This window comes from Linepithema humile, chromosome 1 (genome assembly GCF_040581485.1).
Source record: "Linepithema humile isolate Giens D197 chromosome 1, Lhum_UNIL_v1.0, whole genome shotgun sequence".
Lineage (NCBI taxonomy): Eukaryota > Metazoa > Arthropoda > Insecta > Hymenoptera > Formicidae > Linepithema > Linepithema humile.
In genome coordinates this window covers 21,712,361-21,735,946 of record NC_090128.1, presented here as the reverse complement: position 1 = coordinate 21,735,946, position 23,586 = coordinate 21,712,361, and the positions used below count along the sequence as shown (strand labels likewise).

General features: G+C 31.3%; 3 protein-coding genes across 13 annotated transcripts; 1 reads left to right on the top strand and 2 right to left on the bottom strand.

The window, feature by feature from the left end:
- Positions 1 to 3,338: 3,338 nt before the first annotated feature.
- Positions 3,339 to 11,345, bottom strand: NKAIN (Sodium/potassium-transporting ATPase subunit beta-1-interacting protein). Of its 4 annotated transcripts, none has more exons than XM_012364376.2 (7): positions 11,026 to 11,338; positions 9,800 to 9,937; positions 9,532 to 9,612; positions 9,209 to 9,400; positions 9,039 to 9,099; positions 8,106 to 8,139; positions 4,014 to 4,153 (listed from the first exon to the last, which is right to left on the bottom strand). In XM_012364376.2, exons 1-7 carry the CDS (start codon positions 11,077 to 11,079, stop codon positions 4,144 to 4,146), a joined length of 570 nt encoding a protein of 189 aa, XP_012219799.1. In that variant the 5' UTR covers positions 11,080 to 11,338; the 3' UTR covers positions 4,014 to 4,143. The 4 variants fall into 4 exon arrangements, with proteins under 4 accessions (XP_012219798.1, XP_012219799.1, XP_067203711.1 ...); XM_067347611.1 differs by lacking the exon at positions 4,014 to 4,153 and adding an exon at positions 7,442 to 7,581; XM_012364375.2 differs by lacking the exon at positions 8,106 to 8,139 and having other exon boundaries at positions 3,339 to 4,153; positions 11,026 to 11,345.
- Positions 11,346 to 11,485: 140 nt separating this feature from the next.
- On the top strand, positions 11,486 to 13,977 carry LOC105670684 (uncharacterized). 4 transcript variants are annotated; one of them, XM_067347615.1, is made up of 4 exons: positions 11,486 to 12,278; positions 12,544 to 12,714; positions 12,845 to 12,978; positions 13,262 to 13,977. In XM_067347615.1, exons 2-4 carry the CDS (start codon positions 12,561 to 12,563, stop codon positions 13,586 to 13,588), a joined length of 615 nt encoding a protein of 204 aa, XP_067203716.1. In that variant the 5' UTR covers positions 11,486 to 12,278; positions 12,544 to 12,560; the 3' UTR covers positions 13,589 to 13,977. The 4 variants fall into 4 exon arrangements, 3 of the variants coding, with proteins under 3 accessions (XP_067203716.1, XP_067203715.1, XP_067203714.1); XM_067347614.1 differs by having other exon boundaries at positions 11,486 to 12,321; XM_067347613.1 differs by having other exon boundaries at positions 11,486 to 12,362.
- LOC105670708 (short-chain dehydrogenase/reductase family 16C member 6-like) lies at positions 13,960 to 22,503 on the bottom strand. Of its 5 annotated transcripts, XM_012364380.2 has the most exons (9): positions 22,293 to 22,503; positions 20,500 to 20,663; positions 17,513 to 17,556; positions 16,073 to 16,261; positions 15,473 to 15,853; positions 15,144 to 15,258; positions 14,964 to 15,048; positions 14,756 to 14,872; positions 13,960 to 14,290 (listed from the first exon to the last, which is right to left on the bottom strand). In XM_012364380.2, the coding sequence occupies exons 4-9, from the start codon at positions 16,256 to 16,258 to the stop codon at positions 14,230 to 14,232; spliced, it is 945 nt and encodes a 314-aa protein (XP_012219803.1). In that variant the 5' UTR covers positions 16,259 to 16,261; positions 17,513 to 17,556; positions 20,500 to 20,663; positions 22,293 to 22,503; the 3' UTR covers positions 13,960 to 14,229. The 5 variants fall into 5 exon arrangements, with proteins under 5 accessions (XP_012219803.1, XP_012219805.1, XP_012219804.1 ...); XM_012364382.2 differs by lacking the exon at positions 17,513 to 17,556; XM_012364381.2 differs by lacking the exon at positions 20,500 to 20,663.
- Positions 22,504 to 23,586: the final 1,083 nt, after the last annotated feature.

Sequence of the window (23,586 nt, the reverse complement as noted above, 5' to 3'; positions counted from 1 at the left end):
TTTGATTCGTTTGTTCGATTGAATCGATTGTTCATTAAAAAATGACAATCATCGCTTTTATGACATTGAGCAGCAAAGATAAATTGAAACATTGTTAAAAAGTTTCTAATGTTAAAAATTAAAATTTGCTTAAATTCATTATAGCAATAATATGGAGATAATATAAAAAGTATTAATTTAGACGCGTCGGAATTAATTCCAATTCTTCAGCGGTGTGCACACGTTATCGTAATATTTTGCAATTTTATTGTATAATACATTATTGCACGCAGTGTAATATTATAAGTAATTACTGCTGTTCTACAAGTTATCATTTGTCGCTAATGCACACAAAAGTGAATCGCATTAATCTTTATATTTTAAGATCTACAATATTTGTAGCAATTGGAAGACTCTAGTATAATTGTGTGCGCTTAAAACACATACGAATATCCAAATGCATACACACGAATAAATACGTGCAAGTTGCATATAAATCGTAAAAAGTTGATTCAAAAATATCACGAGTCTCAAATTGCTATAAAGTATCGAAAACAGCTTAAATTACTCTGAATGCATTTAAAAATAATCAGAAATGAAATTGATTATCCCCTTTGTACAATATTATGGAAAATACATTTTTAAAAGTGATGAATTATAAATCTATATTTACAAACAATGCAATGAGTTTTTGATTTTATGCGTAGAATAAGGAGATTCCTAAATATGATATAAATAAGATGAGAATGTGCAGACGAAAACTTTCTATCAAATGACAATAAAAAAAAAAAAAAACGTGAAAAAAGCAGTTTACATAAAAATTTTAATGCCGTTAAAATTCTGGTTTTTTTAAGATTTTTAAACTTTAAATACATTAAAATTTCACATTCATCAGTCAGATAAACCTATCCTGAGAGTGAAGGCAACCTTCATTATAATCTTGCGAGCCACTACTTTAAAAATTAAAGTTTGATTAATGTATTGCATAAATCCATACATTAATATGAATAATAAAAAATAGATAAAAAAGCCAAACTCACGTTACATGTTTCCAAACGTAACTGAAAACATGTCTTGAAATGAGAATAATATTTATAATTTCTTAAAACGTTATGGAGACAATCTCAGTTTTAAATTCTGACCGCAATGTTTTGGTTCTAGCTATATTAATGACACATTTTTACTGAGAATGATCCGATCTATAACCGAAACTTGTGAAAATGTAATGGTAAACGGCTTTTTTACTCATTTCTAATTATTCAAAATATTTTTAATTGCGCAATAATACTTATTATTATTCTATGCATTAAATTAATTTAGACTTTGAACTTTTTAAAGTTATCTTACGTTGCTTTTTTTCAAAGTGGTCACTACTGAATTGATAGATTGTGTAGTGATACAAACGCACGTCTATTGGATCTTTATAAAATAATATTGCAAAATGATTTGAGAGTAATGACTCTTCAAATCTTAAGTAAAGTTAAGTCCTCTATAGACGTCGTTTTCCTAATGTGCAATGCGATGCAATGCTAATGGAGATCAGTTATGTTAATCTATATTAAGTAAGTAAAGCTCTGAAATCAGCGAAAAATTGCAATCCCTATCCCTTTTTCTACTGCCGCTTTTTGTAGGCGTCGGCAAAGGTAAATGATCACTTCGTTTGCAATATAATTGCTGACATAACATACCTATTTCACATGATCTTTCAAAACTTATTATAATTTGAAAAAAAATTAATGATACACGTTGTAATTGCAGCTTCTTTAAACTACAAATTGTTCTACATACATATCTGAATTTTTGTTGAATCTAACGAGTCGCGCATGCGACTAGCACTATCAAAAATAGTACCGTTTTTATTATAACACCTCTACAATGAGATGGTATACGCATTTTCATTCGTTATCACTCATTTTACGAGGGCTGTATGATAAGTATGATAAGTTAGGGAAGAAAATGCATTTAAAAAAAAATTTTTTTTACTTATTTTTCAACATAGTCTCCTTTCAGCTCGATACACTTAATCCAGCGATATTCCAACATTTTTATACCATCCAAAAAATATGATTTGTCGAACTCCGCAAAATAGGCCTCTGTTTCGGCGATGATTTCCTCGTTTGACGTGAACCGCTTTCCGCCAAGCCATTTTTTCATATTTGGAAATAAATAGAAATCACAGGGAGTCAAATCTGGAGAATAGGGTGGATAAGACAGCAATTCGTAGCGTAATTTGACCAGTTTTGCAGTGGCGATTGCGGACGAATGAGCTGGTGCGTTGTCATGATGAAAGAGCACTTTTTTCTTCGCCAAATGAGGCCGTTTTCTTTTCAATTCAGCGTCGAATCGGCCCAATAAATCGGCATAGTATTGCCCCGTGATTGTCCTTCCCTTCTCCAAATAGTCGGTGAAAATGATGCCTCGTGAATCCCAAAAAACGGTGGCCATGATCTTCCCGGCCGATAGAACCGTTTTTGCCTTCTTTGGAGCAGGTTTGCCAGGTGAAATCCACTGTTTTGACTGTTCTTTTGTTTCTGACGTGTAGTGATGGATCCATGTTTCGTCAACAGTGACGAAACGCTGCAGAAACTCTTTCAGATTGCGCTTAAACATGTCCAAACAGTGCTTCAAAGTTGTCATGCGATTCCGTTTTTGTTCCACTGTGAGCAAACGCGGCACCCATCTCGCCGATAGCTTTCTCATGCCAAATTTTTCGTGTAGGATATTTTGTACGCGTTCAATTGAGATGTTTACAATGTCAGCAATCTCTCTGATCTTCACCCGGCGGTCTGCTAACACGATATCATGGATTTTGTTGACCATATCCTCCGTAGTCACCTCAATCGGACGACCTGGGCGCTCTTCATCAAAAACGGATGTTCGGCCACGCTTAAATTCATTGAACCAATATCTGATGGTAGTCATCGAAGGTGCATGGTCCTTATAAACAACATGCAACTTCACTTTGATTTCCTCACACGTCTTCCCATCTAAAAAGAGGAATCGAATCACTGATCGATATTGCTCTTTTTCCATGGTTGCAAACAAACATAACCTTGTCTACTTTTAACAGTTGTCAAAACAAAACTACTCGATAAATCTGTTTGAAATTTTGACTGGCGTCGTTTAAAAGATAACGTTAAACGATGGTATACAGACTTTGAGTCAATGATGCTTTCTGTCGTTAAACACGGGTACTTATCATACAGCCCTCGTATATACGATCAATTATCTTACTTACTGTGCTCGATTACGATAAATAACAAAAGATTCTATAAGGCCTGTCCTATCGCTTACAATCTACTATCTCTGTGTTGTTTCCAACGCGAGGCGTACGTTTGATATTTCAGATCGCTATATTGTTAAATCACTGTGTCCTGATAAGCGGGCGGTCCGCTGAGAACAAATTGCCGTTGACTCTGCCTGACGACGTCGGTGCGATTCGGCACCTGCGGCGTCGCCCTGACGCCATGGTAGTTGCTATAACTGGACCTGGCGCTGGCCGGGCGATTGCTGTAGAGCTCCTCCATGTCCTCGCCGTTCAGGCTCTGCGTACTGGTTTGCTGGAACGTGGGATTGCTTTGACCCTGCCACTGCATTGCGCTGATCTCGTTGGGCGTCTGCCAATTGTCGGTGAGATTGCGAGTAGAGCTGGTGGTCGCGTGCTGATCCCAGCCGGTGGACGGGCTCTGACCAGCTGGAAAGCTGGACATCGTGGTCGAATAGTTGTTGGAGGAGTCTTGGCCGGTCTTAGCCGGCGGCCACAAGATTGGCGATGACACTGTTACGTTCACCGCCTCCGGCTGCCAATTCCGATCGGGGTTTCGATCGCGATCCCAGCCGACCGAGATCCGATCGTAATTGATTGTACCCTGCGCCAGCGAGCTCACGTTCTGATTCGTCAAGTTCCCGATGCACGACGCACCCGTGTTGGCGTACAAGCTCTCCTGGTGATCCATGATGCGGTTCACCGGGTTCTTGCGGCGAGATTGACGCACCGAGCTGCGTCGCGTGCCGGAACGGCGCGTGCCATCCCGCGAGATCACAGAACGTCGTTTCACACGGCGCGGTGTCATCGGTTTCGGCGACACGCTGTCATCCTGCACCGGCGGCTCTGGCTGCGAGTACTCGATGCTGTACAGCGGCCGCGGCTGCTTCTTCTTTCGCTTAATTTGTACTATCGGGAAAAAACAAAAAGAGAAACAATTAGATTCACTGCGATTTGTAGAATTGAAAATTTTTTCTTTACTTGCAATGATTGAGAATAATAATTGATCAAGAAATAGATGTTAAGAACAATAAAATTAAAATTAGTTTTCCGATATGTTACTTTCAATAAAATGTTAAAATTATTTTTAATGAAATTATTGTATGATTTTAAAACTTATATCGCATACAACATCGGTTTTCCTTTTGTTGTAATAAAATACCTATTACAAAGTAGCAGTATATGAAATCTCCTGTTTAGTCTAAACTATAATAAATAATAATCTTTTAATGACTTTTTTTTATATAAATAAAGCATAAAATAGATTAAATTATAATCAATAGTCAAAATAATTTTTTTCTATAAGAAATAGTACTTGCATTGCGCAATTAAGACCAAAGATTTAATGACATATACTAAGAAATACAGAACAAATATATAGAAAAAGTTTCCCAAAATCCGCACAGTGAAAAGGTGTTAGAAAAAGAAAAGAAAAGAGTGAAGGGTTAATAAATAAAAAAGCAAGTAAGTAGTAGCATTGCATATTTATTGTTCCCAATTAACTGCACCAAAATAAATAATAACGTGATACAGTAATTAAATACAAAATGATGATCTTAAAAAAATATAAATGTACTATATAAGCTCGAAATGCTCAATAGAGACTATACTTGATTCGAAATATTAATCTGAAGTGACGAACAAAAACTTATCTCACACATTCGAGATTTCTTTATTTCATACTTGAATCAAAGCATAAAGAATTTTTATCTAAAACGCTACGATAGAGGAAAAGAATAATATTCTATGTCTAATAAATAAATGTTTCGACTATTTACTTTCTTGATATAAGTACTATGCAAAAATAAATATGTACATTTAACGTATAATGTTTATCTTTATTATTATATTCTATGAATAAAATCTTATAAATAAGATCTATTTGAAATTAAATGTAATTATCAAAGATAACAATCCTGTTGCATATAAAGTGTGTTTATATTATTCTAAAAAATTGCTAATTCATAAATAATTGTTATCTTTTTTCCATATATAAAATTTAAGATATGTTTTAAGATATATTTATCTATCACTCTTTCTCTCTCTCTCTCTCTCTCCCTCCCTCTCTCTCTCTCTCTCTCTCTCTTTCTCTCAACAGTCTTCTTTTTATATAATCGGCCTTTTACTATGCACTAACTTTCTACGTTACATAAAAAATTGATATAATCTATTGAATATCTGTTTCTTGTGATGTTGTTTCAAATTTTGTATTAAATTATATAACGCAAAAATCAGTCCTTTGTGTGAAGAACGTCAAAGCGAGTAGAAATTATAAATACGTTCGTCAAGAAATGTTCAAAATTATATGCAAAATGAAATTTTAATATTTCAATTTATAATAAATAATTTACTTATATGAAATTTAATCTACACATATTTAAATACTACGATTTATTCTACAAATACAACTACGAAAGCTTTTTTTTTTTACGAAGAAATCAAAAATACTTAACACTGTTAAATTGAAAATACAAATAAGAGAAAATCACAACTACCATGCACTACTAACAAGAGAAAAGAATCGGCAAGTCACAAGCTCTCTTTTAAGTCTTTAAAATATAAAGTAATTCTATAAAAAAATATCGTAGCACCGGGACAAATTTTAATTAATCCGTAACAATAAGTTTCAAAATTTATCGTGTAAATAAAAAAAAAAAAAAAAATTGGTGTCAAACAAAGCTACAGATAAAACTTCACGCTCAAGTAGGATGTTTCAGTCATGCTATACTTCACCACCAACACTTTCCTCTACGTAGCGTGCAGTAAAGTCTCCCAATGCATACAATTTTTAACATGTACAACTTTAGTACATAATAGAGCGATAAATATTCCGCGTGATCTTAAACAGCTTCTATACATATCACAGCACATGTAAGGTGTATTCAATTATCTGTGTATAGAAGATGAGCAAGATGTGTACCTCAACCGTGTGCAAGACGATTCACAATTATTATTCACTCTTCTTCATTTTAATTTTTCTTAATATCAATATAGATGTGTGCAAGTAAATGATTTTTTATAGCCTTTCATATATCATTGATTTTACGTGGCTGGGATGAATGATTAAAATTAAAATATTAATTCGATTTTGTGCTATTACAATATTCATACATATCTTAACCATTTATTTGTACGAATTGAAAAGTGAAAAGAGTGGACATTAATTTTGGATCGTCCTTTTATAAATATGCAACATTTATGAATTAGTAGATAAATCACACTCTACACTGATTGTTCGTATAGGCAAGCAAATACTACTGAACACACATAGTTCGACATCAGTCGTTGGTTTTTATGCAAAATACGAAGAATATTAATAAGTTACGTAATGTTATGTAAAAATAACTCATAATTTCTAGTCCAATGATTGTTGAAAGGAAGGGGGGGGGGGAAAGAAGGGCACCTAGGAGCTAGCTATACTAATTGTTTCAGTTTGGCAAGTATAGGAATTATAATGTTACACGTATCGCACGCAGACGCCATACGCGACAATATAGAAATTTGCATGAGAAAATTGTTATTTTCTTTTCGCTAAAAGATAATAGAAGCCCGTACAAGGATTTTCGCGAGCAATTTTATCTATCAATTACGACAGAAGTGTCATCAATTTTAATATAATTAGGAACAAGCAGTCGTGTGCATATAAAAACGGAGAGTCTTGTGTCAATAGTTACTCGCGTACAAGGACAACGGTCGGCTATCTCGTTTCGACTGAGACGACGACATGTCATGCTCGCTGAGCGTCTGATCGATAGCCAATCTCGGATCGGAATAAAACGATCTCAGAGGTGGATCGCGCACATGATCGGTGAAGACTCGAGGTTTAGCGGGGTGTCTGGCTTGCTTCGCCGCGATTGAACGAGACTTGATGCGCGCGACCGGGCTGTACTTGGTCGAGTGCGGATAGTACAGCTTGTTTTTCTGATACCTCAGCTTAGCCGCGCTGTCTAACGAGTCGTACTCGTCGTAAACGGGCGACACGGGCCGCTGCAAGTGGTCCACCGGATTCGTATAGTCGGCCGCGTAGTCCACATTCTGAAAATCGCGACTAGACGCGCGGCTATTGGTACTGTGAACCGTGTCGTTCCTGAAACCGACGACGACGTTGCTCTTGCCGCGCGCGGGATTGCCGCTCAAAAGCCTCTCGCCGCTACGTTTCGGAAAGCTCGAATCGCGATAGGCAGATTGATGAGAGCTAGCTGTATCGGTCGGATAATTACTCTGAGCGGAATTTTTATGGGAGTAGGCGGGTGGTGGAAGAGCCGAGTAGCTAACGTACATAGGATGCAACGGCGTGTGGCCAGCCAACCCAAAGTCATCACCTCCAACAAAGTCAACTGAAATATCATTCAAGAATCCATCACATTAGATGAGGTCCGCTGATGAGGGACGAGAGGCAAATAATGAACGATGGAAGAAGCGCGACAAATAATCTCGAATGTATTATTACCTATGTTTTCAATCTTTCTCCTCGATGTTTTACAAAGAAGAAATTATTTCGAAATATTTCGTCCTATTACGTGGCATAGTCTGCTTAATATTTTGTCTTTACGGTCGTATTTACCTATGAAATGTCTCTATGCACAGGAGGTAAAGATCGTACTACATTAAGACGCAATACCATTCCGTTCATGCAAAGATAAAAAAAACGCTACTTCAACAAGGTATCAATAATAACGATAATAATAATAGATATGAATCACAAACTTCAAGATGCAAAAAATTTTATAACGCTGCGTAATAAAACATAATAGTACATTCTACAGCTTTATCATCGTATTATAAAACATTATTTATTCGTGCCAAAAAAAAATAGACAAATATTTATGGCGTGCAATTGAACATGATTAAGCGGACTTACCAAAATGGAGGATCAAATCCACCAATGAAATCAACTGTAACCGATAACCCTCTTTTCAAGCAATAATAAATAATCGCGTATGCTTATACATAATTAGTGAATAGATAACTTGTTTAATTTTTTAATTAAAATTTGAAGCATGTGCTGCTACTAGCAAAGGTGAATTGCTCGACAGTTTCATATGCTACTTGTGTAATTTATATATTTACTATATTCGAGAATATATATAATATACACTAGCAAAATGTCACGCGTAAATTAATGAAAACCTAGCACTCTCAAACTATATAAAAGATAATACAATTTTTACTGTTTAAAAAAAATCGTAATCAATTCATATAAAAGCAAAGATGGATAATTAATTAATTTTCGTTTATATCCTTGATAAACGATTCTCAGTTTACCTTTATGATTTTCTGTTAGAATATTGAAATTAATGACGTAAATTATAAAAGATAACTGACAGTATTATAACTTGTCACTTTTAATTTCCCTGAACATTTGTAGAATGACACTCGGTCTCTACACATTTTTTCCTATTACCGATTACGCTGTTCAGATAACCGCATCCTCATCTCATTCGTTTATCATAAACCACAAGTTGATAAAGTGTAAAAGATCAGCAATTATCAATTCACACATTGTACACAATTCAAATATTATGTCTATGTGTGCTTTAAAGTATAGTTCGGCTTCTTTCGACTGATTTTTGTAGCTGCGAGTGAGAAAAGGAAAACACTGGACAACTATAAGAATCAGAAGAAAGATGCAATTCCTGTCCAACTCTCTTTTCTATAAGATGCATCCAATCTCGTCAAATTATTAATATACTTTTTTTTAAATTTGCCTAATTGCATTTTGATATAATCTGGGATTGAAACTATAAACTATTAAATTAATTCAAAATATGATTGTTAAATCGCGTATACTTACAACTATCATCTTCCTCAAGGAACACTTTACTAAGACAGATTCCCCCAACAATCGCCACGAGCTGAAACATGCGAAAAATGCTTAAACTTTTGAACTAATAAAAAAGCATAACGATAGTATAATCTGTGCATTCTTTATGACATGGTGTTGCATAATTAACTGTTACTTACACCTAAGATACATTGCGTTGCAGCGTGTAAAATTTCTATCACTTCATAGTCCAGCACGCAGTCCGTAACATTAGTAGGACGTGCGGGTCGAAAAAACTCTGGTTCTGTTACATCGTAAATAGCTTTGCAACCTGGTCCATTTACGTACCACCATGAGAAACTGCCAGTACCGAGATTGAGAATATCGCTATCCTGAAAGATGATATAGCAGTATTATTTTCAACATACTTATATAATGATTCACATATTGCGTAAATGTCTACGAAAAGTGCAAACACTCTCAGGTATTGTATTGATGCTATGTAATCACATTCCTTACTCACTTTGTCCAGTATCCCAACATTGAGGTAAAAGCATATTATAAATATGTTCCATCCTAACCACAGTACATTCCACATACAATACTAAAACAAAATTTACAATTATTTTAGTAAAATAATAAATTAATAAATATGGAAAAACATATTTTTGCTTATTTTTATAAAAATAAATAAATAAGAGGAAAATAATCTAAAGAAACAATTCATATTTTCTTTATAATATTTTTTCAACATACTATTTGTACTAAAAGTAATGGTGCAATGTACATACCGAAATGATATATTTAGGTCTATATTGGAAGGCCCCAAAGAATCCTAAAATTACAAAGATAATGTTGAAGAAGTTGACCAGTATCGGGGTCCACATAAACCCCAGGAAGTCGAACACTTGACGTTCTATAGTAGTAATCTGTAAGCAAAAATAAAGTGGTCGATTAACCATAAAGTTCATATACAAGTGTCCAACGTAGAATGTAACATAAAATAATATGATCAAGTGACAAGCATCTCAATTTCTGCTGATTCCTTTTTGTGCGTGTTCTTAATCTGCGGCAATTGCCTTATGTTCTAAATACTCGATTAATTAGCCATGAGTCATAGCACTTGCTGGCGCTATAACCATATATATAAAATTGCATGAGGTTACTTTCTTACTTTCTTAATTTCTTCATGAGAAAGTTTCTCCTGGAATATTACTGTACTCGATAAAATTAAGATTAGCTTCGTAAAATTCGTAAAATATGATAAAGTATACTATCAATATTTACACAATTTTATATAATTTACATTAAATAAAGAATAAAATGATAAGCAGAATTTAAATATACATTTGTATAATGTATGCAAATATTTTTGTATTTTTATAATTTTGTTTGTTAAATTATCACAAATTTATTTCTTACATATAATGAATTTCTAGATATAGAGAATCATTATACATATTAATCATTTAATTATTAAAAATTCCGTAAATATTCTTAACACTCCAACAATGTAGAGCAAGACTCATTATTATGATAATTAATTTATTATTATCTTAACATAAAAAAAAGTAAGTCATTCGTTGCTGGAATACATAAAAATACATCCAAGTGAAATTGCTCTGATATCAAACGATGTCCATTGAGTGATGTAATACAATTATTAATATGATCCCCTCTTTTTGAGAAGTCCTCAGAGATAAACCGTATGACCCAGGTCGATAAAACAATACGATAATCTAAGAGTTCGAGGTGACGATAAAAAAAACATAATAACGGCATTCTTCCTCCTTGTCCAACACTACGTGATGCGTGCTTACTCGCGATAGAATAGCGTGACTAACAACCTGTATATCATATCACAATCGCGAAATTTGCAAGAAAAAAAAGATGTGACTCAGTCGGCGAATATAAACTCATATTATATGTATATATATATATATATATATGCAATTTAACTAGACGTTGCAACCGAACCGAATTTCCGCTTACGTGTCTGGATTAATTGAGTACTCACTAGTTGCAGGCTGCATATTGTCAGTAGAAAGTGTCTTCTACTGCAAATTCCCATGTCATTTGGCCGTTATCCGCTTAACGAACAATTTCACGTCCGGTGCCAACAATGATCGGAGCACTCGCGCACACTGCATCACTATTATGGCACGTTTAGATGCGTCTCCGCCATCTTTCGCTTTCCCTGTATTGCTCCGGACACTTGTTCCTTCTGCCCTACCACGCGGATTACTATGTGTAAACTGGAGCAACCGCTGGCATGAACCGTGCTAGCCTTAGTAAGACAACTACAGTACGTTCGTTTCGTCACGGTCGACGAACGACTGCCACCACTGCTGCACGTGTAACCGATTTCCACCCTCCCGACGCTTCGACTGTCCAGGGAAATCATGTGATGCGCAGAGTCGAATTGAAACTGCACATGCATTTGATTAATAATAATATATACATAGAATGAGTTTTGATCTCGGAATAAATATAGAACGCAGATATTTTAAAATTCTATATTTGTAAAATAAAATGGCATTAAAACAAATATTAAAATTTTCAATTTGTAAAGAGGCTCTGAAACACTTTGGCGCATGTCTGCTACCACGTCTACCAACACTTATTTCAAACTTTCCCGCCACTAGAAGCTCATTTTCAGAGACTATTTTTCTTACAGAAATGTTGCAACAAATTTTATTAATTATAATTAAATATATAAAATTTTTTATCAAAAGAGACAAAAAGTAATAATTAATGATTGATAACAATTAGTCAATCATTTATATTATATTTACTATTTATTCTTCTTTATTTGCACACACTCTGGGCTATATGCGTATTTATTTATAATATTTTCCTAAAAATATATTTTTAGATTAGAAAATTATTATATTATATTTTTAATTATATTTTTTTGCATTTTTTAAATTTATTTTTTAAAGGTTGATTGTACTTTTATTTTATTCTGTTTACAAAAAATGCAAGAACGTAACTAATCGAATAAACATATTCGATTGATAATTATATTATAAATTGCTCAATTCATAGTACAAATGTCATTATATCAACATGTATATGTGACATCTAGTATTTCATTTTTACTTCAAAATATTTGCTTAAAATATTGTTTACTGCAATAATATAAAAATTGCCAATAAATGATGTAATGTTTGATAATGTTTATGAGGTTTCTTGAGCGTTCAAGATAAATTAAGCTTCTACTATCAGAAGATTATCGAAGCTACTAAAGGCTCTTTGTTTGACGTAACAGTACTTATAAATGCTTTTATTTACGCACACATATATTTAAACGGTAAAATTTTATTTAAGAAAGATTATTTATCTGATCATTAGGTAAGAAAAATATTGAAAATTAAAAGAGAGCCATCTCTTTTATTCTAAATATTTACTCTCTCAAATAACAATTGAGTTTAATCAATATTGAATAACGAAGAAATTAATGTCAAAGAAATAATTATTTTGAAGAAATAATAAAACTGTACAATTTTAAGTCTTTAGAAAATTATTATTATAGCCGTATATTATTCAAGAATGAAAAGGAAGACAATCTCGAAAAAACAGAACGTTTCTTGGATCGAAGAGATTCCAAAATCATCAATAGCTCTCCGAAAGTTTGAACAAGAAAAAACGGTTCTGCATGGCAAACCTGCTTGGTTTCCATCTCAAAAATTTCCAGTCGAGCCAGGTGCACTTATAGGAATCATAGAAGTAAACGTTTCTATATTTAAAAAAAAAAAGTTATGAAATATACTATAAGCGTTGATTAAATCTTTAATTATTAAATTAAATTAATTTACACATTGGATTCTTCATAGATACGGCTCTATTAAGGTGTAACGAGGGCACGTTTCGCGTGCACAAGATATACGGAGATGGCAATTGCATGTTCAGAGCAATTAGCTACATTTTGTGGCGGAATGAGGCAGAGCATCAATCGCTCCGAGCTATGGTCAGTTTATATAATTAATATAAATATCATAATAATATATAAACAAAATTTGCTATACATATTGATATGGAGAATCGTCGAGAAATCCATCGTTACGTATTAAAAAATAAAATTGTTTTGCAACATGATTCAGATTTAATAGTTTAATAGTGAAATCGTCTATTGACAATAGAGGCTATTACTATCTCTTAGGTGTTGTTTTTTTACGAGTTTGAATGCGACAGAAATATACATGGTTATTGATAAATAACGACGCGTGTAAGAGCCATGGGTCGTTTGGCAGGTTGTGCGGCATGTTAAAGACAATTGGCACGAATATGGTCCATTTGTAATGGCCGAGTGGAATATTTCGGATAGTCAAGAGTATTATGATTACATGAGTCTAGTAGGCACGTTCGCCAGCGAATTAGAGTGCACGGTGGCTACCAAACTTCATCGCATGAATCTCTCAATCTATCGCGAACTCGTCGGCAGATACGAGCTCGAGCTAGTTTTCCACAATCACGTGAATGCCAACTACGAGACCGCACGGCTTCTGTTTACCGGATGCTCCGAAAACGGTCATTATGACTTGCTGTTACCCGACTCACTGTCAAGTCTTTATCTATAGAAGCCAATAAATTAAATACAGTAAAATTGCGAGTATTTGTATACAATTTTTTTGCCTTATTAATTTTCTTCGACATTCTTTGTAATATTTTGCACTTTGTAAACATATTTTATATTATATTATAATAAAAAATACATAAAAAAAATTTGGAGAAAATAAATGTAAGTTTCAATTTTAATTAAAAATATTTTATATATGTGAAGGTAGAATGTGCGATTTACTTGTTTGATGCTCAAGTTTATTAAATGATACAAATGATTATAACGAGTGTAGAATAATAGAGGAAGAGAGAAGAAAAGATACATGAGATTCCTGATATTATATAATTGTGTAGTTTGATGTGTGATAAAGATAAAATATATAAAAATAAATTATTTTACAAAAAATTATATTTTCCTTAAAAAATTACAAAAATACTTATTTACGTAAATGATTAATAGAGATATTAAAATAAGTCTAGCTACCTAATTTTTCAATTCTTAAGAACTATTTGCTATACTATTCACTGCATGCATTTCGAGGAATCATTGAAACTTGCTGTCTAAAATTCGCCAACGGAAGATGCGAATTCCCACACTCATGTCGGAGGCCGACTTTGGAATGCTTCACGCTTCATGAGCAGGAACAGAATTTAAAAAGATTCACCCCCTCGTGTGGAAAGGTACTGTGTAGCAAGCTATTAGTGCATTACAGATCCCACAACTGAAATATAAGATCATATAAAGTTAACTAAAATCTATATATTAACAATCTAATCTAGATCTATTACACAATGTAACGAGACACAAATGTTGGTATACTAGTGAAACAAAAAAAGCATGGAAATATAAATAAAATATTATGATAAGATTATTATTATATATTAAGATTTATTATAAATTAATGATATTAATATTGTACGTATCATTAAATAAAGTATAATTTTTTTATAAAATAAACTATAAGCTGCAAAAAGATAAAATTCCATTCTTTTTTTATCATATGTTTCTATCGTATAAATATTTTCACAAGCCATTATTAATGTTTAAGGCTGAATTTTTATCTAAAATATTCATTCTGTATAATGTTCAACATTTTGTGATCATAAATACTAACCACAAGTATCATCTTCAGTTACTTCAGTTACAACTAATCTTACAACTAATCTTCAGTTACATTTCCGCTTACCAGATTTTATACAGTTTTAAACACCAAACAATAATAAAACTATATTCCTGACTGCCCATGCTGACTGCCTGTATGACTTCCTTGGCTACTTCTTGCTCTTTTTGTCTTATCAAATTACTATACAATAAATATTAATTAATATTAATTAACAAAGATTGTATCAAACGGCAAAAACTAAAATTCTTTCTTTTCCCATGAAAAATCTCACCTGCGCATCACCATCGGCGAAATTGCGAGGAAGGTAAGATTATTATTATGATTGCTTAATTCTTGACCCAAGCTTTCCATCAGTCCTACATGTAAATAAATCACGCGTAATATTAACAGACGCGATGTTTATTATTACTGTGTGTGATTTAATGAGCGACTTTAATGACCGACTACTCACCGGCAATCGCCACCCTTGAACTGGAGTACGCATCCTGATTGGATGCAACTGGCGTAATTCCGATAATGTGCGCTCTATCGCGTCGTAGAAGGGACGGCAAAAATGCCAGCATTGTCTGTAATAATAAAAAAAAATAACAGAAATTAATTAAAATGGATTTTCTCAATATTGATAAAAAATAACATTTAAAAAGAGATTGGAGGTCGAGATTATCTCAGGTAAATGTATATATTTGTAAATATTGCAATGTTAACGACCGATTGCAACCGCAATTTAACGTTGCGTGACGCGATCAAGATTCAAGGACACATACATTAGCTAACATTTACCCAGTAATGGCTCATGAGAGTTGTGCTAGCTACATCGAAGATATCCCGATTAGATTGTCCAACGCAGGTCACTAACACATCGATGCCACCGACTTCATCCTCGACCTTCTTAGCGATCTTGCGGATCGCATTACGATTCAATAAATCACACTTATACGCCGCTATTGTAGACTCTGTATTCTCCGACCTGTATTTTCTATAGTTGAGTCCGATTTCTTCTACCTTGTTACAAGTCAACTCAATCTTGTTACTCTGCAATTTCAGCCTTCTAGTTATCTCCTCCACAAATCTGAGATCGTTATCTATGCAAATCACAGAACATCCATTCTTCGCGAATTCCTCGACGAGCGATGCGCCGAGTGTTGATGAAGCACCAGCAATCTGCCGTAAGAAATTTTTGTCTACTAATTGTAAGAAAATACTATTTTTTTGTTTTCGAGATTATTTAATTTTTAATCATATTATCTAATTCCGTAGTTAAAATAAAATAACAATTATTATATATTATATTTAATTTCTATATTAAATTAATCGAATAATTAAATTTATTCTTTCTTTTAATGTGCATAAATATATACATAAAAAAAGTATACATCTTACCAAAACTACATCGCCGGTTAAATCCCTAGGTCGTTTTGGCAGGAAGGATTTTACTAATCCAAGTATAATTAAGAAACCAGAGATGATAGCACCAATTATAAATTCGATGCTGAGATAAAACCATAAATTAGAAGAGCCTGTTCTTGAACTTACGATCACTGCTTCGTCTCTAAATGGTAACATCATTCGCTGCAAAATAATAAAAATTACTTATTTTATTATAATACTTTAATCTGATGGATGGAACCATGTTTAAATTTAAATATAACTTAATTTATAAAATTAATCTGTACATTTTTATTATCCCTCTTTACTGCATTTGTTAATATCGATTTTGTACAAAATTTTTATAAAAGTATTTTTTTTATAAGTTTTTCCTCGTTGTTAAAAAAATTATGCGTGTTATATCATTCTGTTGAAATCGATGCTTTTTTACATGAAAAGCACAGCGTGAGAACATAATTATGTAACGTAGACTTCTGTGTGACCTATTACGTGAGAGTAATGAAGGATGTGGTGTGCTTTAGAGACTAGAAAATATCCCAAAAGATTTACGACTATCGCATCGAAGCGTGAAAGTAAACGTGTAATCAAACGAAAATAATTTTCACGTCAGAAATTGTTTCATAAATCTTTGACAAATTTGAAAAAGATCTTAATTAATCATATTATTTCACCTTATTTTAATTTTGATGCATTGTTGCAAATGTCAAGAATTTTATCGCAATAAATTACATCAACGTTGTGAAATGCATTTAAATCTAACTGTTAAATATGCATTGAAGCAAAATATATTCCATTATTATAATGATTTTTACTGTCGTTTTACGATAATTGTTAATTTATTCTTTTTTTACAACTATTAACCTTCAGAAGACCGATATTCCTTGAAATTCTTGATACCCAAAACTTGTATCATACAGGATGTCCCACCAAAAGTGACCACCTCCTTTTATCTTTCAAATTAAAAGAGATAGACCGTAAGAAATATTTATCAAATTAAATGGTTCAAACTAAACTCTATTGTGAGCATAATAGTTACTTACAAAAGCTATCCGTTAATTTTTTTATAATAATGTGAATATTTTGATGTAAAAAAAGTTGTAGCGTTGTTTGAAGAGAATACAACGATGTATGATTTAATATAAATATTTTACATATTATACGAGTTTTATCGGCTTGAAATATCGCGGGCAATGTTTATCTTTTCACTTTCGGCCCTGCGATATGGCCAACTTCAATAATTAATTAATAATTAACAGCGCTACAACTTCAATTGACATACGACAATCTCTAATGCACGAGTCCGAAGTTGGCCATATACTCACAATAGAGTTCAGTTTGAACCATTTAATTTGATATATTTGTTATGGTCTATTTCTTTTAATTGAAAAGATAAAAGAGAGTGACTTTTGGTAGGACATCCTATATATAACGTACCTCTTAAGATATCATGCAAATTCGCTATAGCGGCTTCTCTGGTTCTGTAAAGATTAAAAAGATAATTAAAGAAAAATATTTTTAGACACAAATTGTCGATACTTTATGTAAAATAATCAAATGTTAAAATATTAATGTCAGGGCTAATCAAATGGACACAGTGAAGTATATTATTATTTAATTTATGTAAGAATAAGAGACATAAAAAAGAAAAGTATACTTCTAAAGCACAAATATAATAATCAAGTAAGAAACGAAAACATAAAGAATTTTTTATACAAATTATATAATGCCGTACCACATATTAATTTTTTAATGAAAGCTGCCTGTAATTTAATCATCACGTTTCAAAATTATAAAGCTCATTAAACAAATCCGAAAATTTCCATTGCTAATTTAAATCATTATGCAATACATACGTAGCTATTTTCACCTTCAACTCATTATTGACATAACTGGTAAAATAAAAGAACGCTAACATCGGCTGTAAAATGCAACAAGTCTACGAAAGAACTCGTCGATATTATATAATGCTGAAATTAAACTGTACATTCAATTGAAATGGAAATTAGCACCATGCAACGTTGACCTGCTGATTGACACATATGAAAACGTAGTATTAATACTTTTCTTGCATGAGGAAGAAAAAAATAAAATTACAATTATACGTGTTAATAAAGTAGGATAGTATGCATGTTTTCTGTAAAATTTTGCAATATTTCGAAAACGCAAGTATAAATGTCCAAAATTTATTGCATATTTAGTCATAATCAATTAATTTCAAATAAATTTCATTGTTTTTATTTTTGAATATATATTATACTACAAGTCATCTAAAAAAAATTCGAATTGCAACACTACAAGAGGACAAAACGTAAATCATTGTTTTGTTTGAGTAACATAAAACGAATTGTTGCGTTATATCGACATCGCTTATTGGGGAAACAAATAATAACATCAGTTTCGAAACGTCTGTGGCTTAGCACTCGCTATAGCTTTGCAATTAAATAACATAAAGTAGAATATTACGACTATCACTTGGTCAGGTTTACGAATTTCTGTCTTGTCACTTTACATGAGCAAATTTGTGTTACAAAAGTAACTTTGTACAATAATCTATCAATATCTAATATTGATTAATTTATATGTATATTTTTTATTTCGATTAATACGCCAATTATCAACATTTCTTCTTTAAAAACTCGTTTGAAAGTATATATTCAATGCACTCCTATTTCGGTATCATACGCAACACTGAATAATAAATCAAAGTAAAATTGTTTGTACATCAATAATATCGATTGTAAATTTTAAAATTTTTATTTAAAAGTGTAGCATCATCGGCAATCTGTAATTGAAATCGTAAGAATAATTAAAATAATTGAAATAAATTAAGTAATAATTTAAGAAACATAATATAAGATTTAATAGCGTGACAATTTCTATATTTTATATTAAAGCGTAATATTTTTCCTGCTTGTCTAGTCTAAATATTAAGTTCAAAATATTAACTATGATTAAAAAATCAATGACTTATTGTACAATACAAATAAAAAAATGTGAGTAAATTTTTGCCAAATATATGAACACACATAAAGTGCATAAATGTAACACTAATGTAAATACAATGTCATAAATTGAGTCTCGAACTTCTAAAATGAATGCTATTTTTCTTGTTACATAATCATTGGTGCATTCTTTCAGCGCTCCGCCGCTTTCAGCTTTCCACCGCAGCAAACGTGGTAAAATAGTTAAGTTCACCCAACTTTTACTGATCGCAAACAGATCCAACCTAATCGTTGTAATCACAGTTATAAGAGAAATTAGAAGCTACTGTTTAGACGTAAATAAAATCCGTGTGAAATGACATTCTACATAAAATAAAAAACGCCATTAAACAATGTACACAATAAATGAATTGTCTCACAAATTATTTATTTTCAATGACTATCTTGTTCCAATAGCAGTAATGATATTTAAAAAAAAAATTAAACAAAAGTAACTTTTAATATTGCGAAATATCGATAATTTATGTCGCAGAATATTCATAAGAAATTAATTCTCTTTAAAAAAATTGAAATGTAATATTATCACTTTGATTGAAATTGAGGCAAAGGAATTTACATCCTACATAGTCATCGACGAGAGATCGTATCGTATAGTACACCGATCATATTTCATAGTGCGCTGTATCTTATGGTGTAATTATGTATTTAAATCAGAACAGCATTAAACTATACTAAAATTCCTAAAGATTCTCCATATACATATAGTTTAAATACACATCGAGATCTAATATGACTTCAATAATTTACTAAAACGTAGAAGAACTTAGATTAATCTGAATTTAGGTTAATCTGAAGGTTATCTGAATTAGTAGTTTCTACACGCCAACTATAGTAATGAACTTGTTTCCAATTTTTGTAAAAGGTCTCAAGGTAAACGTCTACGTCTTTCTCTGACGTCAATCGCATATCTCGATATATGATTTTTATTCAAGACATATCACGTTGTTGTATCCTTGAAACCGGCTCTAACTAAAGTTTAATCGTAACGCGTATCTCTGTATTTTCTCTCTCACGTTCAATGCTATCTAATGCTATATTAATTAAAAAAGATAAATTATATATTTTGAAAGGTATCAAACGCCTATTAAACTAACTCAAGGTTGACGCGGCAATCTTTTTAATAAACGCCTTGAGAATGTAAAAAAGGCAATTGTGGAAAAATTATGTTGTGTATTGGATCAAAAGATTGCACAAAGCACACATACATATATAACGACTTAAATAGCAACGTAGTTATTTTATGGAAATGATCTCTTAATACCATTAATAATTATTCATGCATTATGCATCACATTGTAGAAATGTTATTTTTTTACACAGTAATTATTGATTAATACATGGAATTAGAAATATTGTAATAGAATATATAATTATAATAAATGAAAAAATGTTTTATATGTATATTTTGAAATCAGTCACCTTATTTCCATTAATTGCGTATCACTCCATTCCACTTTTAAGAAAGACGTGTGAATTTCGTTGTTGTTCCTTTTCCATTATTCTTTATGATGTCGGAGTGCTTATTTAGAGGTTTTAATTACGACGATCGTATATTTTGATAGTTGTTAAAAGTGGGTTAATAACTGTAATTTAAATCATTGTGAAGAAAGTTTTGTATTAATTTACTTTCCAAAAATAAAGGAAATCATATTTATTTCAATTTTGCGTAAAAAGATTAAATATTAAATATAAAACAACTTGATTGTCACAATTGTACACAAATGCAACACCATCAGATACAAATTTTTTTTTTACACACAGGGTGTCCCACTTTGAGTAGGAAGTTGCTGAAACTAATTAGCTGTCCTTTTTAAACGCACATAAAGAGCAAGAAAAATAAAATATCTTCTAAAAGAGGACATTTTGCAGTTTTATTTACGTATAAACTAAAAACAATCGGAAATATTTTTATCCTTAAATAAACGTTTTTAAAAATTGTCAAATTTTGCTAATTTTAATGGCTTATATTTTCAAAGTGCGCACTTTTTTTGTTATAATTCTGACGGTACTTCAAAATACGCGTACTTCAAAAATGTATCCCATTAAAATTAGCGATATTTAACATTTTTCAATAAGCATTTATTTAATGATAAAAATATTGTCTTTATTTTATACGTAAATAAAACTGCAAAATGTCCTTTGTTAGAAAATATTTTATTTTTCTTGCTCCCAATGTGCGTTTAAAAATGACAGCTAAGTAATTTCAACAACTTCCTATGGGAAACTCTGTATTTACATAAATTATTCAAATATATGTATATGTGGAATATTTCCAAGGCTGCTGCGTATATAACGCGCTTTATACTGCTCTAATAATTATAAAAAGCAGTAACCTTTCTACCGTATGTTTCATTTGAAATACACTTTAATAACATAGAACAAAATTGTTCAATTTAGCATTTCCCTGTCATTACTCGCATTATAATAACAAAATTAATAATTTATACGTATAAAAATTGTAATAAGAAATATGTAATTTGTGATTAATAGATTTATTGAATTCTAAAGGTATTTTTTGTTTCTCTTTACTCAATATAATAGGTGATAAGTTCATTTACAAATATTCTTTTATGTGCAGCAATCGTTTTTACTAGTTTAGATTTAATATATCGCTAAAATATAGTTGCATAAGATAAACTGCAAATTTTTTGGTAATAATTAATCTTTTAATTAAAAGAAAATAACGAAATGATAGGTTTCTCAACATTTCTGCTTAATAAATCTAAGCGATTTGTCATCACTCACATTTTTAAATCACTCATTAATTACTTTGAAACGTATAGAATATCATTTTATTAAAATATTGAACACTATAAATTTTACATTTGAGCATGTTGTGAAAGATGCTAGTAAAATATATTTCGATTTTTTCGTGATAAAGTGGTGCCGCATTGTCTTGTGACATTTTTGAATAACGATATAAATGAGATGTAATAAACTACATGTCATAAAAACTTACCAAAATTTAAATAAAGATTAAATAATTTTTAAAAGGCATAGCATTTAATCTAATTTTTCATGAAAAGTATATTTCAAAACAGTTAAAGAACTATGAATAAAATAATACAAAACATCTGAAATTTTTCTTTATCTCTAAATAAATAAAGCACAAATTTCACTAACAATAAAACACAGATACAGATTGTCTTAACATATATCTTAGCAAATTTAAAACAAATTTCGCTTTTGCTTTATACACAAAGTAAACTCACCTAATACAATATAACGCGTTGTCGAGCGGAAGAAAATTCACTCGTAGCAAGAAACGTTACCGTGAAGAACGCGTAGATCACTGGATCGAGCTGGATCTCTAGGTTTCTCGACAGTTCCGTGAATAGTGGAGAACGCGTAGGGAGTAATTCCACCACGAATGCAACGACGATGACGGTCAGAACTCTCGACTAGCTTGAACTTGACTGAACACCGGCACAATGTAGCAGCACGAGTATAAGCTGCAGACATTCACCGTTTTTTTTTTTTGTCAACATCTACGTCTTCCAGTTTTACATTTTGTTCAAGTATGTGTCGTGGCAATATATCAATACTTGCTGATGTTTTCCTTATTCGATTTCGATGTTTATGAAGAAGATCTATCTAATTTGCATATTATCAACTTAAAAAAATGTAATTTTACGATTCTTTATTAACTCTTTAAATTATAGCAGTATTAAAGTATTCCTTTTTTTAATAGAACAAAGATTACTTTTGCAGTCATACTTTATTTAATACAATGTAAATTTATGATATTACCAACATATTTCTACGTAATCCTGGTACTTAATTTTGCAATAACTTTGTAGAAATTTACGAAGTTTATTAATTTATATTTTTCAAATTCTATTACGATATATAAATCATTTAAAGTAGATTTTACATATAGCAAATAAATGATAAAATTGTCTTTAATTAAATAATGCCAATATCGAAAGATCATCTTAAAAATATTTGCTGGTTGGCCTGTAACATGAAAAGAAGGAACTGTAGCTCTAAAGCCGGTTTCTTCTACCATGCAAAGTCAAGGCCACTCTCGCACTCGCATACCACGATAAATAACAACGAATAAACAAGTAAAATTTAAATCAAGTCAAATTTAGTTTAAATATAAATGTAAAATCAGTCTAGATTTAAAAGTCAAAATTTTAATTAGCATATTATCGAGTCAAAGATTAATCTTATTGTACAATACTTTATTTATTGCATTACCTTGTTTTTAATTTTATATAAAATTTTTTATTTTAGACGAAATAAAATTAATTAAAATTGATAATTATTTAACTGTAAAAGTTAATATATTTCTTAAAATGTTCTTCACGTCTTATCGAATTATAAATAATGTATGTAAAATATGTAAAATTTTTGGCAAAACAAGAATATAATAATAAATCTTTATTTTATATACGTAATAATATACACTATCTATATATATAGTTATCTATATATATATATATATATATATATAGTTTATATTAGTAATAAATTAAATTAATTCTTTATTCAGAATTATTA

Bases quoted from the DNA above. Each gene is read 5' to 3' on its own strand.
- LOC105670708 (XM_012364380.2), bottom strand. From the start codon at position 16,258: ATGATGTTACCATTTAGAGACGAAGCAGTGATCGTAAGTTCAAGAACA. The intron at 15,854-16,072 runs GTAAGATGTATA...TTCTTACGGCAG, and splicing joins TAACCGGCGATGTAGTTTTG to ATTGCTGGTGCTTCATCAAC. The intron at 14,873-14,963 runs GTGAGATTTTTC...TTTATTGTATAG, and splicing joins TCGCCGATGGTGATGCGCAG to TAATTTGATAAGACAAAAAG.
- NKAIN (XM_012364375.2), bottom strand. From the start codon at position 11,079: ATGGGAATTTGCAGTAGAAGACACTTTCTACTGACAATATGCAGCCTG. The intron at 9,401-9,531 runs GTGAGTAAGGAA...ATCATCTTTCAG, and splicing joins ATGTTGGGATACTGGACAAA to GATAGCGATATTCTCAATCT. The intron at 4,154-9,038 runs GTAAGTATACGC...TTTTCCCGATAG, and splicing joins CCTTGAGGAAGATGATAGTT to TACAAATTAAGCGAAAGAAG.
- LOC105670684 (XM_067347615.1), top strand. From the start codon at position 12,561: ATGAAAAGGAAGACAATCTCGAAAAAACAGAACGTTTCTTGGATCGAA. The intron at 12,715-12,844 runs GTGCACTTATAG...GATTCTTCATAG, and splicing joins AAAATTTCCAGTCGAGCCAG to ATACGGCTCTATTAAGGTGT. The intron at 12,979-13,261 runs GTCAGTTTATAT...GTCGTTTGGCAG, and splicing joins ATCAATCGCTCCGAGCTATG to GTTGTGCGGCATGTTAAAGA.